The 16,103-nt window shown below is 44.3% G+C and overlaps 1 protein-coding gene across 12 annotated transcripts in view; it reads left to right on the top strand.

The window, feature by feature from the left end:
• Positions 1-5,167: 5,167 nt before the first annotated feature.
• Positions 5,168-16,103, top strand: part of LOC103710274 (K(+) efflux antiporter 6-like) — a 34,265-nt gene continuing 23,329 nt past the window's right edge. For 6 of the 12 annotated variants that reach the window (XM_039130388.1, XM_039130389.1, XM_039130379.1 and 3 more), the window contains exons 1-9: positions 5,171-5,756; positions 6,644-6,687; positions 7,885-7,943; positions 8,084-8,162; positions 8,323-8,384; positions 8,463-8,538; positions 8,724-8,798; positions 9,356-9,427; positions 9,525-9,608. In XM_039130388.1, coding sequence (XP_038986316.1) covers positions 5,540-5,756; positions 6,644-6,687; positions 7,885-7,943; positions 8,084-8,162; positions 8,323-8,384; positions 8,463-8,538; positions 8,724-8,798; positions 9,356-9,427; positions 9,525-9,608 — 768 coding nt within the window. In that variant the 5' untranslated portion in view covers positions 5,171-5,539. Of the gene's footprint in view, positions 5,757-6,643; positions 6,688-7,884; positions 7,944-8,083; positions 8,163-8,322; positions 8,385-8,462; positions 8,539-8,723; positions 8,799-9,355; positions 9,428-9,524; positions 9,609-16,103 lie in introns of all 12 variants that reach the window. The other 6 variants (XM_039130387.1, XM_039130386.1, XM_039130382.1 and 3 more) reach the window with 4 other exon arrangements.

Consider the following 16,103-nt stretch of genomic DNA (forward strand, 5'->3'; position numbering starts at 1 on the left):
GTGCTAAGAGAAATGTGTACTTGACAACCATGGGGAATATCCTTTAGTTACTCATTTTTGGTTTTTTTTTTTTTTTTTTGTTAAGACAAATGTATCATACATTATAAATATAAATACAGTCAAAAAATATTAAAAGATAACAAGTCTCAAAATTCATCAGGCCGATCTCTCTGCGGCCCCATTAACCTCCCTACATATATGCTTTATCTGTAAGGTCATGCCACCATGGACCAGTTACTCGTTCCTGTTCAATGTGTACTTGAGAACCATGGGGATATCCCTTAGGAATATGCTTATTCTAGTGTTTTTTTGTCCTTTGCCGAAATGCTTCCGCTCCTTATTGCTTCTTAGATTTACTAGTTATGTCGATGCCACCGACGTGAGAAAGCGTAGGTTTACCAAATAGAGAACAGTGGGAGAAAGAACACTAGAAAAATGACCGGTGGCCTGTAAATATCAAACAGGTTAGGTTTATTAAAACATCTTACTTTTGTATCTTGTGGATGAGTATCAGAGTGGGGATGTGCGTTATCAATAGCACAAATAGTTATCAATTGGGATTCTAATTAGTATTTGATTTTTTTAAAGAAAAGGTAAGGGGGTTAACCCATTCAATGTAAGTGGGATTGGAACATAGGTCACCCATTACATTGGAGTTTATTCATTAATATGAATTTTTATTATCACTGGAGTTTATTTATTGGACCGACTTGGCATTGGTCAAGCGTTAATCTAGGGATCAGCACGTTAACACAAGATTCACTCGTACAATATATGAAATAGACAGTACATGTGTCCCATGTTTTGCGAATTGTGAAACCCACATGCCAGCCATTGATCACATAAAATGGTTCTTTTTTTCTTTTTTTTTTGCTAAAGAAAAGGGGTAGGGGGGAGGAAGGGACAAGCCCACCCCCGCGTAGCAGCCCCCAACTGGGCCCCCGCCCCGCCAGGAGAATGTTCGATGCGGGCAGAAATGGCCGTGTGTTGGGCACCCCGACTGGTTTTATTCATACCCTCCCCACCCGTGGGCCCGGCTCAGCTACTCCTCTGAGCTCTGGCTCGAGCCCCACGTGTGAGTACGTCACACCCGGCACCACCCCGGCTACTAGCGGTTCAAGAGCGGTCCTACACCCCAAGTCCAAGCAGTGGCCAAAGTAGTAAGCTCCGGTCCACAATTTAATCATCGCCGCAGCGATTCGAACTTGAATTGCTGCCCAGTACCACTAGGCTACCACCTTGGTGGCCATAAAATGGTTCTTAGCGATTCACATTTTTATCTCTTATGATTCGTGCTCATTGACTAGAGGTGGTCCTTATTTATTGTAAGTACTTCATTTCTTCGTAATATCATTCGATGCTCCACGTGGGGTCATATTAACGACACTAATATTAATAATGGAAGGTTCTACTTTATTTAGGGTCCTTTATTTATGATACCAATCTTGGTAGGTAGTTTTGCTTGACCATCATTATAGTTCATTGGTTGCTATGCATTAAAAATTTAGCTATTGAAACATTTTATTTCTTATAATTTATTATATTGCTACATTATATTTTAAGAATAGTTGGAAAAAAAGGAGAAAAAACTATACCATGCACATTGCTTGGCTTACATGCTAGTTAGACACTATAGTACAATGGCTTTACCAATTATATGAGTTAACATTTGCTCATGCTTCACATTAAGTCAGGCATCTAATTTTTTGATGGAATGTGGAGGAAGTAAGGTATTTCCCCAGCTCAATTTAATTAATTTGAAGTAAGTATATGTACAAAAGGAAAGAAGATTTGAAGAGATACAAGGGAAGAAAAAAAGGAAATTAAGGTGAAGCTTTAGAGGAGATGCAACTCCAAATTTGACGGTGTCCTTCAATTATTTGCTCCGGCCCAAGTGTTCCCAAAGATGAAAAGAGCGGAGTATCTTTTGGAGGACAGAAAAAATAGATGCCTGTTGGTGAAGGAAGATTCTTTTGTTCCGCTCGGGCCAAACATGCCAAAACATAGATATTAGCAACTAATCCCATGCTCTTTTTAAGGTTGGTTGAATATACCTTTTTCTCCAAGATGTCCATAAAGAGCGACGATTAGGTGGCCATCCTCTAACATTTAGACAAGAATTCAAAGTAGTCCAGATAATCCTGGTGAATAGGCAACTAATGAAAAGATGAGAAATAGATTCTATATTGCAACCACAAAGAGGACAACCTATACTCACAGCCTGTATGAAGTTTGCTCTTCCAAGTAAGCCAAAGAAATACCTTTACCTTCTATGGCATACTGCCTTCCAAATGACCTTATAATAAGGGCAAACAAGCCCACCGTTGTTGAGAAATCTATAGCAAGAGTCAACCATGAAAGAGCCATGTTGTGTGAGCTTCCAGACAGGAGCATCAGCAATTCTTGATGGTTTGATTGTGGAAAGGAGATCTAATATAGTCTGCAATTGAGATATTTGAACCTGGGACAATGGGCCACGAGAAGAGATTTTCTACCGAAGCATTCTCCAACACCACTGTGAAGTAACGGACATGTTCTCTTTCACTGCACAGGAATATAGATCATCAAAAAGATAGGTAAGAGAAGTGGTACCAACCCAGAAATCTGATATATGGCTGTCATCTCCCAATCTGAAGGACGTGCAATTCCAGAAGGTTGAGAGATCCTTGCAGATATCCTTCCAAATAGGAGATAGATTAACGAGACTTTTACGGACCCTCACGCCAAACTTTCTTCTAGAATAATAACAACTACTGATCTGGTTCCTCCAAGTAGTTCCTGTACCTGCCATTAATTTTCATGCCCATTTAGCTAACAAAGCTTGGTTCGTGTTTCTGATGTTCTTTATGCCAAGTCCCCCCTCCTGTTTGGATCTGTAGACTCTATCCCAGCTCATAAGGCAGTTAAATCCATTCACACTTTCCTTTCCCTTTCCAAAGAAATGCTCTCCTCATCTAGTCAATTCTATTGGCAACCCATTGGTAGCTTGTAGATGGACATGAGATAAAGATGGTAGGGCTGTGAGGACGACATTGATAATAGTAACTCTACCACCCCATGAGAGGAGCTTTCCTTTCCAAGTAGCAAGTCTAGCTCTCATCTTTACAAGCAGTGGTAACCAACAATGCTTCAACAGTTTTCTATCATGGAGTGGTAGGCCAAGATAAGTGATCATGGCAGAGAGCCAGACTTACAATTCAACATGGCGGCAGAGAAAGATATTTCATCATTTGTCATGTTAATACAAAGAATCATGATCTTGTGGAAATTAATTTTAAGCCCCGATCGATGCTTTCTCAAAAGCCAGAAGAATCGCCTTTGCAGTCAATAAGCTGTCTCGCATCCCACCACAAAAGAGTAATGTATCATCTGCAAAGTAAAGGCTCTTGATACCGTTGAAAATAGGATTGCTTCCAATACCTTCAATAAGGCTTAAGAAACTTGCATGCTTGAATTTAAATTCTGCACAACATATCAGCTACCAGCATGAAAAGAGAAGGAGAAAGTGGGTCACCTTGTCGTAGCCCTTGTTTGCATTTGATCCACTTTCTTGTATGTCCATTCACCAAAATAGCAACCGAGGCAAAAGAAAAAAGAGAGCAAATCTATGAGATCTATCTGGCCGGGAAGTGTCTTGCTTTCAACAATTCAAAAAAAAAAAAAAAACTCCCAGTTGACTTTGTCACAAGTCTTCTCAAAATCAAGCTTACAAAATATGCCCTTTATGCCTCGATCTCTTGCAATAAGCTAATATTTCATGAGCAAATAAGAAATTCTCGATGATAGAACGACCTTTGATGAAGGCCGATTGGGCCTCATCCACTAAGTGGGGAAGAAAACAAGCCAGTCTATTTTTCAGAACTTTCGAGATGATTTTGTGGAGGCTATTTAGAAGGCTTATCAGGTCTCAAATCTCTAGCTGCGAGTGTGCCGTCCTTTGGAACAAGGGTGATAAAGGCATAGTTGAGTCTCTCCATGTCTAAATCCCCACTGTAGAACTTTTCCAAAAGAGCCAGCAAATCATCATGAAGGAAATTCAAGTATTTTTGAAAGAAAGAGAAGGCAAAACCATCCGTCCAGGTGCCTTAGAGCCGCCTAAGGGGAACACCGCTCTGAAATCCTCTCCAAGCATGCTGAGATTACGTGAGTTTGTACCATATGGTTTCCTCCAATTCACTGCAATGGAAGAAGAAGATGAGAAGCCAAAGAGGTCCTCGTAGAATCGTGCAATTTGCTGAAAATATCCTTTTGACAAGTTAGCTCTACGCTCTCATCCGCAAGTGAAGCAATATAGTTTCTTCTCTCTTTATTCTTGAGGCGACCTTGTGGAACTACACTTCTCCGTACCTTGAAGGATAAAGGGAGACTTAGACGGACAATGATTACTTAGAATTAATTAATCTTAAAATTTAGCAGTACAAAGCATTGCTCGCAGAATGATTGCTGCTAATTATTAATTATACTTCAAATTTAGTGGAACTCCTTTCCATTTAACCCCATCAGTTCCATGAATTTTAGCAAGCTTCTTCGTGAATCCTAAATTATCCTTCTACTCTTGTTCTCAGCTAAGGATGGAAACACGATTCTTTGTCCTTCATTAAATATGTAATGGTAGATAAAAATACTTCTGAAATATCTATTTATGCACATGAATTAATTTTTCAAGTTACACCAGTCCCTTTTAATCATTTGGTTCAGTGGTCAAGAAACCTTTACTTGTGCTGCATAGCATTAATCTTCTAGATAACATTTTCTCGGAAGTAAACAATAAGAAATCTTTTGTTAATTAATTTTCGAGTAATACAGACTGAGCCTCAAACAATTTAAAGCTGCAAACGAAGAAAAGGGCATAACATCGAATGGCTTCTGCGTGCTCTTTACTTGTATTGAGCTATTCTCAACTCCAAGACGGCATCTCTGCCGCACGAACTCCCAAAACGATGGGCCGGTTTCTGTCGTCGTCCGGGAGTACCAACCACCCACAAGAAGTATCTCATCTTGGACAAAAATACCCTTCCTTTTAGTATCCCTCGCGTCAGGGAGCGCAATTTTTAATATCCCATCTCACTGCTGCAATCCCTGGCATCCGATTCTCATCGGACGGTTGATTTTTCTGGGAACCGGTTAAATCGAACCCACCCTCGCGGGCACTTGCCAAAAAAACCACCCTCGCGGGCGAATGCCGCCCATCTGTCACCTCTCCGGTGGCATCTCGCCGATGGCGACGTCGTCCAACTGTCCGATCTCAAGCGTCGGCAAATAGGGATCGTCCGATCCTTCCCACGCCTCGGCTCCCATCCGTCTCGGCTCGTGGACCTTCCGTCAAAATTAGAAGGCCCTCCTATGTGGCAGTTCGCTTGATCTCATCTACGGTCTCATCAAGTAGCCGGGGTGGTTACCAGACCCCGCTGACTGCCTGACTCTACTCCCCTTCCCCGGCATTATAAATTCCTTCCCCTCTCCCGCTGCTCCTTGAGACTTCTTTTTCCCTTGGTTCTCCACCGCCCGTGCGTCCGCGGATCTCGGCCTCTTTCCGGCGATGAGGAGCGGCGCTTCTCCTCACGCCAGCGGGCTTCTCTTCTTGGTGTCTGTCTTCGTCTTTGCTGTCCTCTCCTCTCCGGTCCTCGAGGGCGGCGCAGAGGCGAGCAATGCGACGGAGGTCTCGAGTAGAGGATCGGGGAACGATGGCAGCTTCGCGGACATCATCGATCGGGCTCTCCAGAAGGAGTTCTCGGAGAGCGAGCAGAGCGGTGGAGGTTCGTAGATCCAGGCTTCCTTCCCCTTGCTTCCCCCCCGCCCCCCCCCCCGCGCGCGCTGGTCTTATGCTCCCCATTCTACGACTTCTTGAATACTCAAATGTGATGCGGGAGGAAGAGGATTAGGGTTTAGAAGCGAGAGCTCTTGTTTGTTAAGTGAGTGTCGAGGTTGCTGCTTCTTGAATTAGTGTCGAGGTCGCTGTTTCTTGAATTAGATGAGCTTGCTGTTTCTCTAATTAGATTCGAGGTTTCTGTTTCTTGAATTAGATTCTAGGTTGCTGTTTCTTGAATTAGATTCGAGGTTGCTGTTTCTTGAATTAGGCTCGAGGTTGGTGTTTCTTGAATTAGGTTCTAGGTTGCTGTTTCTTGAATTAGCTTTGAGGTTTCTGGATCTTGAATTAGGGTTGAACTGGCGAACTGATCCGGTGACCGATCTTGGACTACGGTATTTCTGTATCTCCTCCTTGTTTCCTGCGACGATTTCTTGGAACTGATTATCAACATTTGAAATTTTTCCGGAGAAATATGGAGATCTTTTTTAAGAAATTGTGTTAATTTGCTTTTGGTTTTGGTTTTGCTTCTTTTTTTTTGATGCCGACATGGTTATTGACATCTTAGTCTTGGGAGTTATTCAGATGGCACATAAATCGTCAAATACAACTTGAGTATGTCTAGCTGCTTGGTCTTATGGTTCTCGTTTTAATCTTGCTTAGTAACGCTCTTTCTTACCCGTAATTGTTTCTGCTCTTAAATAAGCAGATCATTCTACATGGATGTTCTCTTATGCACTGGACAGTCAGGAATTTCTTCTGATTAAACATCCAAGAAAGATTTTTTTGAGTCTTTATAAAGCTGGATCGATATTATGTTTGTGCTCTATTTTGCAGAAACCGATGCGGGTGGCTTTAACAACAGTGTTGCTGAGAAACAGGTTTCTTTTAATGCACAATGGATTTTCTTTTTTTTGGAAAACTTTAAATATTTAGTTATCATATATTAGTTGGATGTAATGATGATGTTTCCTGCAATGTTTAGTATCCAGTCTTCTATCTGAAGATGTCTCAGGTATGAAATCCACGGATTAACTTGTTTTTTATTTGTTTGTCCGCTTCCACTCGTTGTAGATGTTGCATTTCATCATTTCCATTGAACCTGTCTTTTTATTTCCAATCTTTGTTACTAATTTGTGAACGGCAGTCTAAGAAATGACTTGAGGGTTGATGCAGGTGCTGAATCTAGCTGGGTCATGCAATTACTAGTAGGATATTGTAGTTTGTTGATAATCTCTCATGACGGTGGTATTGGAATTTATATCTTTTGGCCTTTATTTAAATACATGACTTAACAGATATGGAACCTATTATGTGCTCATATTGGAAGAGGATTGGTTAGGGAATAAAGCAATCTGTACTGTGGTTTTAAATAATGGACAGTAGACAATAATGATGCTGTTGAAGCAGTATAGTTAGCCTTTTTTATGTTGTAAGTATATATAACCATGTGTAAGTTGTTCGTATTGTATATGCTTTACAGCCATTATAAATGTTCTATATAATGGCCTTTTTAGCATTGAAATCTTTTTAATAAATCATTGTTGTATAAACTGCTTTATAGCTTTAAATTGATTATACCTTAGCTTGCGTACCATTTTCCATTTAATCAAACTTGTTCCTATTCATTCGATTCCTAGTTCTTGTTGCTGTCCTTATAATTTTAAATTTTCCATGTTGCTGCGTGTGATGTTCATTCATAAGTAAGTTGCATTAATACCAATGGGTCAATTGTTTCTTCTGAGGGCCTATAACTTACCTTTTCTGATGTCTTTCCTGAAATAACTTTAAACTGTATGCCTTGTAAATTTCTTTTCCTGCATAATGCTGCTTATTTGAAGCACTAGTCTTCCTATTTTGGTACACATGTCTTCCTATTTTGGTCACTAATATTGCCAAGAAGAATGCTGTAGAACATTAATGTATCATAAATCATGCTAGTCTTCCTAGGTTGTTCATTATTTTCCTTGAAAGTAAACTCAATTTCTGTGAGTATTGATCATTTAAAATTATGATTGTATTCTAATGACAAATTAATGAGCTTATTTTTCTTTCTGTTGTTACTTTTTATTTACCAGGCAGTTCTGGAAACGGTAGCTAGAGTTACAACTAAGAAAAATGAAACCAAAGAGGAAAAGTATATGCTTCTATCATGTGAAATTTACTTTGATACTTCTTGTGGAACTCTTTTATATGTTGTAATCTATTGGTTGGATACTTAGGGATACGGTAGTCAACAAAATCTCAAGTTCTCAGTTCTTTATATTTCCTTTCCAGATCTTTTCAGTTTCATGATGTTTTTAATCTGGATAATGAGAACCGAGCAGAGGATATTCCTACCTTAATAGATCGCAGGGTATGGTTTTTATAATTTTGTGTTGAACTTATAAGGCTTGTCTTAGATGTTAAAAATGAATATGTGTCGCTGCACTATCAATTCGAATTTGTTTATTTTGACTACTGTCTTGTAGAATGCTCTTATTTGCCACACAAAAAACTAACTTTGGTCTTTCCAGGATAATGTTTTCATTATATCAAACCCCAAGTCAAAGTATCCTGTTCTACAGTTAGATCTGAGGTATGCCTGCTAACTCGTGAGATAATAATCAAGATCACTACAACTTGTTTTTCTGATGTTAATGGAAAACTTTTGCAGGTTGATATCTGATCTTGTGGTGGTCATTGTATCTGCTACTTGTGGTGGTATTGCCTTTGCCTGTGCTGGACAACCGGTAGGTTTGGAAAAAGATAGTTTATCTTTCTTTAAATAGCTTTACACATTGATTTTTGAAACAAAAAATGGTACATATATTTCCTGGGCATTTCATTATGTTTGTGTACTTCAAAATTTATATGTTCAATAAGATCAATCTTACTGTTGATAAGTCATTATTAACAAATTCAAGAATCATTGCAGGTGATTACTGGATACTTACTTGCAGGATCTGTCATCGGACCTGGAGGTTTAAGCTTCATCAGTGAAATGGTGCAAGTAAGGTGCTTGTGCTTTTACGAAATTGTAACTGTTGCTATTATCTTTGCGTCATTTTTGTTATTCATGCAAATTGTTTAAGCGCCCTCTTGTTTACTGTTTTTATCCTTTATAGTCTTGTCTTGAGTAGTACCTTAAAGCATGTATAGAAACAACAAAACAAGCTAGAATGTTTTAGTTTTTGAAATACATGTCTTGGTGATTGTCTTGCTGAAGTAAGCTTGGCGGTGATTGCTGGCAACAAAAGCATTAAAACAAGTTTGATTATGCATTTTCATGTATACCTCTCTCAAGTGGTCTGTTACATTGTTATTTCCTAGTGGTAGATGTGTTTTTAAGTGTGAAGAGAGAAAAAAACTTGCTGTAGTAGATGATGTTTATAATGTCTCATATAAATGGTGGAAGAGCTGCTTTTTTTATATGTTTTTATTTATCTGTAAATTGTTCATTTTTGTTGTATTAATGAGTTGCATGTGATGTATTATTATTTTTTTCCAGGTGCACACTATTTACAACTCACTGCATTGTTTTTCTTTCACTGATACTCTTGCTTGTAGGTTGAAACAGTAGCTCAGTTCGGTGTTATTTTTCTTCTTTTTGCATTGGGGCTTGAGTTCTCTACAACAAAGGTATCCTGCAGGAAAGATCTTCATTCTCCTTCTCCATGCAGATAGTTTGGCAGTTTGCACAACTAGATTCTAATGGTAGATGTCATTGCATTTACAGCTTCGGGTTGTTCGAGCTGTTGCTGTTCTTGGAGGCTTGCTTCAAATTGTACTGTTTATGTGTTTGTGCGGTGTAGCTGCATCAGTATGTTTCTGGTGTCTTATATATAGTTTTTTGTGTATGTTTGATATGATTTGCTAAACTCAACATTGGGCACATGCGGTAACATGTAAATTTGTTATTTGTGCTCTTTTTCTCTTTTTTTTTTAAATAATGTGTCTGTGTTACCTTATACAGTCAGATACATGCATGTGTGTTTTGCTTAGGGGTGAACCTTATGGTTATCCATAATGGCATTATGCTGTTACAAAAAGACAATTTACTCCAGTAGTTTCTCCCTTGCTCCCAAGTTTTCATGGCACCACCACCAAAGTTGACCTTAGTGGAGGCTTTAGGGTAACGCTGGCTCCTCCATTGGCCTTACCAATTTTTAAGATTGAATTAGGACATAATGACAACTTTTGTTCTCCCCAAAAGTAACCCATTGAATTATTGCTTGAATTTGTGATAAGGCTGCTGGGCAGCATTGCAAAGGTCTGTAATCTCAGCAGGCGGTTGGGGTTCTTGGGGTAGTGCTTAAGGGAGTATGAGTTGCGACCTATCCGCTATTATTTTGACTATCATCTCTCCAGAAAAAAAGGGTCCATTTTGGCATCTCCAGAACCTTGTCTCAGACAACTATTTTGTTAGTCCTTGGTTTATAATGGAGTTGGGTTGAAATTTAGCATGTACATTTGCACTTCTTTTAGAGATTTGATTTATTTAGCTTTTAAGCACATTTCGAGTGTTTCATGCAGATGTCCCACCTTGTAGTTCAGTAACTTGCCATTTAGTGCACTACATGTGAATATTTCATGCTTAGCTTTTAATGGTTCCATAAGTTTGAGCCTTGGTCAAGTACTAGTAGCTTATTAGGTTATTGCATGACCCAGATCATCTTTGAAGCACTCATGATGAACCGATGTAACCATGTGTGGCTGAGCACAGTTTTATCATTTCCATTACAATAGTGGATCCATATATTCATAAACTAATAATGATTTCTGTCAATAGAAATGAGGGCTTGTTCACTTTTGTCTGTTTAGGCCCCATTTGGCATAGCTTTTGGTGGGCCAGAAAGCATTTTTTGACCCTTCAAAAGTACTTTTGGATGGAATAGGGGTGTTTGGTAAAAAAATTGAAAAGCTATTTTAGCTTTGCCAGAAAGGTAAAACAGCTTCTTGGGAGAAGATCCAAAATAGAGCTTTTTCGGAAAAGTACTTTTAGCATTCGTCGGAAAGTTATATTGATTTATAATTTTTTCTCTTTGGACCAAAACACCCATGATGAAATATTATAATTACAGAAAATGTTCCTATATATTAGAGAAATCTGCAGGAGTTCCAACAAACAAAACAAGGAACGACCTTGGCTTTTCTGTGATCAAGGTATTCCTTTTTCCAAAAATTAGTTCCTAAAAATATTATATTAATAAAATATTAATATATAATGATAATAATGATAATATTTTATATCTTTATTATTGTATTATTCTATAAATATAATATTATATTACATTATATCATAATACATTGATATGTTATGTTATATAATATCAAATTATGTTGTATTGTTATACTATTGTTGCTGGAAATTGGACCCGGGGGCGGTCGTCGATTGAGGAGGGGGAGCGGTCGGTGGACACAGGAGAGTGGCGGTCCGTCGGCGAGCGGCGTCCTCCGTCGGGATGCCTGCAGAAAAGCCGGTGGCCGGGTTTTCCGGCGCCGGCCCTCCGATGCTTAAGTCAGAGGGAGAAACTGTGTTTAAAAGAGAAAGGAGAGAAGTTTTTCAGAGTTTCGTCTGTCCCCTCCCCCCTTGAGAAGTGAGGGCCCCCTTTTATAGGGAGGTCGGATTACCTGTGATGTGATAGGACGAGACCGTCGTACGACTCGGCACGTTGCTTGGACTGGCACACGATCAGGTAAATCATTGCATTGATGTCGGAGGTGAGGCCGTCGTACGACTTGAGCTGGCGCGCGATCGGGTGAATCATTGCATTGATGTCGGAGGTGAGGCCGGGGTCAGAGACTTGTCACGGCCGACAGGACCCTGCTAAGCTGGTTTGTCATGGAGAGCTGAGGATCCATAGATAATAGGAGCCATGCGCATTAATTGTTGAGTGAGCCGGAGATGCGCATTAATTGTTGAGTGAACCGTGGGTTTGCGGAGATCATGCGTAATAAATGCTGGGGCAGTGGCAGGATATGGCCCTCGGCCGGACCTCGGAAGGGTACGGCTGTGGTAGGTGGGCGACAAGGACGGACCTCCGAGGTCGGGAACTCTCCAGGTCGGACGTTCTGAGGTCGGACGTTCCGAGGTCGGGCGCCGACCTTGGTCGTCCAAGGTCGGCAGCCATGCGGTCTTCTAGCGGCGAGGTTACTATGTTCTGGGGGGAAAACCGCATTTTCCAACACTACCCCTCGACTTCCGAGTTCGAGCTGCTTGCGAGCTCGGACGCGGGAAATAGAAGTTGTTATTATGGTTATTGAGGCCGAGGGGGATCACGTCTGCATCTTTACGTGTCTTGAAGCTTTTATAACAGAGACTGCGCCCTTTGGCCCTTCGAGGTCGCTTTACATGGCGAACTTATGACGGGGTCTGCGTCCTTACGCATCCCGAAGCAGCTACGACGGAGATTGCGCCCTTTGGATCTCCGAGATCACTTCGTACGGCGAACTCATGATGGGGTCCCTGGGCCCGATGGGGCGGCGTCTCGATCTCGTGGTTGAGGCCCCCTTCTTAAATAGGTACGTCGTTTCGCGCTTCGAAGTGGACACGTGGTATGATCCGAGGTCGGACGCTTTTGATCTCGTATTGGCGGAATAGCGATCTGGGGAGGCCGTGGTTATATCGGCGCTCCACGCGTCCCTGGGGCTTATTAAATGAAGGGAGCGGGGGTGACGTTCGCTCGTCTTTTGAGGCGGTCCGGTTTTGCGAACCCATGATGAGGCCGTGAGATCCGATGGGACGGCGCTTCGATTTTGTACCCGACATATTGATCTGGAATGAATGCGGTGCTTCGGCTTCCGAGGCCGACACGTGGCGCAATCTAAACGGGGGGTAGAAACCGAACCCGCCGATCTGGGCCGTCAGGGGGGTCTATATAAACCCCACAAATCCGCCCTAAGAGGAGTCTTATTTGGTTGCCTTTCATTTTCGCCGCTTCCACCTTCATTCTACTTCTCAACAAAACCTCGCCGACGGTACCCGGAGCGATTTTCGGCGACTCCTTCGTAGGTTTCCACCCTGTGTTAGCTAGGGGGTTCCTCTTCCTCCTTTTTCTTGCTTCTTTTATCTTTGGTTTGCTTCATTTTTCTGCAAAATGGGTCTCGGTCCAGATGAAGTGGGGTCGAGTTTGTCGGGGGAGGAGTTGGAGTTAATCCGCTCCCGGTTCTTCTTCCAGCCCGGGTTTCGTCTCGAAACTGCGGGGCCGGAAGATAGGGCGACGCGGCCGCCCCCAGGTCGGATCGCGATTCACCGCGAGACGCTCTGGGCCGGTCTGCGGTTCCCCCTACACGAGTTCGTGAACAACTTGCTGGTGGAGTATCAACTCGTCCCAGCACAGCTTGCTCCGAACTCGTGGAGGACCATAGTCGGATTCTTATCCCTGTGTCTCGCACATGGGATTCCGACGTTGGTGAGTGTTTTCCGCCGGTGTTTTCTGTTAAAGAAAAATCCGGCGGATGCGGGGTGGCTATACTTCGCCTTTCGGGGCGGTATGTCACTCTTCCAGGGTGCCCCTTCCTCTATTCATGAGTGGAAGGGGAAATTTTTCTTTCTTGCGTCCGAGGTGCCGTGGGGGTTTAACCCGAGGTGGGGGCACCCTCGGCTGAAAGCTCTCAACAGGCTCTCCGAGCCCTCGGAGAGAGAGCTGAGGGCCTTGGACGCCCTGCGGGGCCTCGGGAAGGGGTTCAACCTGACCGAGTTCCTAAGAGAGGACGCCTTGGCGAGCGTTGGCTTGAGTTCGGCGCGCCCCGAGGGTAAGAGTAGTCGCATTGTTTTGTCTTTGCTTTACCTGTTTTCTTTTCTTTCCAATGTTGGTCTGACACTTTGGAAAATTTTTTGTTTCAGACAATCCTCACATGCCGACCAGCAACACATCCCTCTTCTCCCGGTTGAAGAGGCGGGAGGCCGAGGCCGGGGGGGCTGTTCCCCAGCCTCGGAAGAAGTCGAAGTCGGCCGGCGCTTCTACGTCGGCCAGGATGGGAGGCCCGGAGGCGGGGGCCTCCGCAGCTGACCAGGGGCGGACACGGGCCGCCGGTGACGCAGGCTGGGCGGCCCCACTCTGTCCTGCCCCCGTCGCCCAGCGGGGGGGGCCGACTGTGATCCGCTTGCGGCGTTCGGGGCCTGAGCCGAGCAGAGGCCCCGAAGTCAGAGGCCCCGAGGTCCCTAGCTCGGACGAGCCGAGCTCTTCAAGGGTCCAGAGGGAGGAGTCGGCCGAGCCGGGGTCCCCACTCCTCGAGGGGAGCTCGGCCATCCATGATGCCGATGTCGCACGTGCCGTGTTTCGGCGTGCGATGCTTCCAGCGGACCGGGCCGAGTTCCGGAACTTGCTGCTGGAAGAAATTGTCGACGGTACCTACCGCAATACCGCTCGGGTAAGCTACTTTCCCAATTTTCCTTAGGCTACTGGCGAACATGTTATATGTTTTTCAACTCGTAATCGTTTTACCCTTTTTCTCTTGCAGCACATCCACGAAGTCGACACCCTGGTATTCATTGCCCAAGGGTGTCAAGAAGAGACTCGGCAGCTCAGCCGGCAATTAGAGCCGGCTAAGAAGAGAATTGCCGAGTTGGAGGCGGCGCTGGCCGAGGCCGAGGCGCGGAGGGAGGCGACAGAGGCCGGGCGACTGGCAATGGTCGAGGAAGAAAGGGCTGCCCATTTCCTGGCCAAGTCAGCCCTGCGCGCTTCGGAGGCGCGCCTGGGGGAGGCTCAGTCCGAGGTCGCGGGCCTCAAGTACGAGGGCGGGGTCTTGCGCCTCAAGATCGAGCAACTAGAGGCACGGGAAAGGAGGGCGCTCGAGCGAGCCGAACATGCCGTGGACTCCTTCAAGGAATCGGAGGAATTTCGCGACATGCTGGAGGAGGAAACCGTTGATGGGTTCCTCCGGGGCTTCGAGAACTTCCGGAGGCAGATGGCCCGGTTCTGCCCCCAGCTCGATCTTTCAACGGTTCGTCCGAGGTTGAGGTTGGGCTATGACTCCGACTCCGACGACGTTCCCGCCGCCCTGGTGTCCGAGGGGGATTCGGCCGAGCTAGATGCAGCCGGGCTGGCGGTGGCGGAGCCCCTCCCTCATGAAATCAACGAGGGCGTTTCCGTGGTGCCTGCCGAGGCCCCTGCCGCAGACCCCGAGCCCGCGTCCGCCGAAGACCCTCAGGTCATCGCCATAGATGACCTCGAGGGTAACGCCGACGCGACCGCCGCCCCTTAGGACTTAGATTTATTTCTTCTTTTTATTGTAATCGAGGTCGGCCTTCAAATTTTTGAATGGTCGACCTCCAACTCTGTACTTAGGCTCTTGGCACTTCATTAATGAAAAGATTCTTTTCGCCATTCCGCGTTTACTTTTCTCTTTATCTTCTTTAGTTGTAAACGAGGCCGGTACTTGTTGTTTTATCGACCCTCAACTTTGTATCCTAGCTTTCGGGCTGCTTGATAGAGGCGTGTCTTTTGGCTATGTTTTGCTTTTCTGAGTTTTGATTACGCTAACTAGGGGGAGCTCCGAGCTTAGATTCTAGGAAACTTTTCTAAGTCCTGTAGCTCGGACTTGAAGATCGCAGAGGTCGCCGTGTTTGGTTCTTAGATTTTTGAGGCACCGGGCTCAGGCCTCAGACCTCCGAGCGGGGCCGTGTTAGACTTGCATAGGCCACTATCTGGGGATTTAGCCAAGCTTTCGAGCTCGGGTTTTGGAGCGTAGGTCTATAAAGAGGTTAGTGCTGTCCCCCGAAGGGGAGCATGAGCCAATAATCAAATCGTCGCCAGGGCTTTCATAGTTATCGCCCTCGGACCCTGCCGAGGTTTCGGCGAGCGGAGTCGGAACCTGTAGAGAATACCTCGGCCTTTTTGAGCTCGATCAGTACGCCCGCGGTCGAGGTCATCTTCATAGGTCGACGTTGGAGTCTCTGTGTATGGGGGCCGAATTAGGCCCTTATGCATGAGGGTTTACATGAGTTGTCGTGGAGGTTATTGGTAGACAGAGCATGCATGAGGTCAGTGGAAGATTAGTCTTAGACCGACTTGTAGGAGCAATCCGACTTCGGCCGGAATAAGGTCCCAATTTCGATCGGAATTTCGCTGGCAATACGTAGATAAATATAACAAGGCGAGCATCAAGTGGGATGTACCTTTTGCATTTCCGAAATTGCGCACCTTGTAGCGGAGTGGGTTGCCTTGTTTCCTCGCCGACTTTCGGAGTCATTTTTTGACTTTCGGAGAGCTTGGGCTTCTTATGAACCCGATGGCGCCCGCCGAGGTTGAGGGGGTTTGGGGATGCTCCATCAATCTGCGACACTTCCCGAGGTCGAGAGAGTTTGGGACTC

Source organism: Phoenix dactylifera, chromosome 9 (genome assembly GCF_009389715.1).
Source record: "Phoenix dactylifera cultivar Barhee BC4 chromosome 9, palm_55x_up_171113_PBpolish2nd_filt_p, whole genome shotgun sequence".
Taxonomy (NCBI): domain Eukaryota; kingdom Viridiplantae; phylum Streptophyta; class Magnoliopsida; order Arecales; family Arecaceae; genus Phoenix; species Phoenix dactylifera.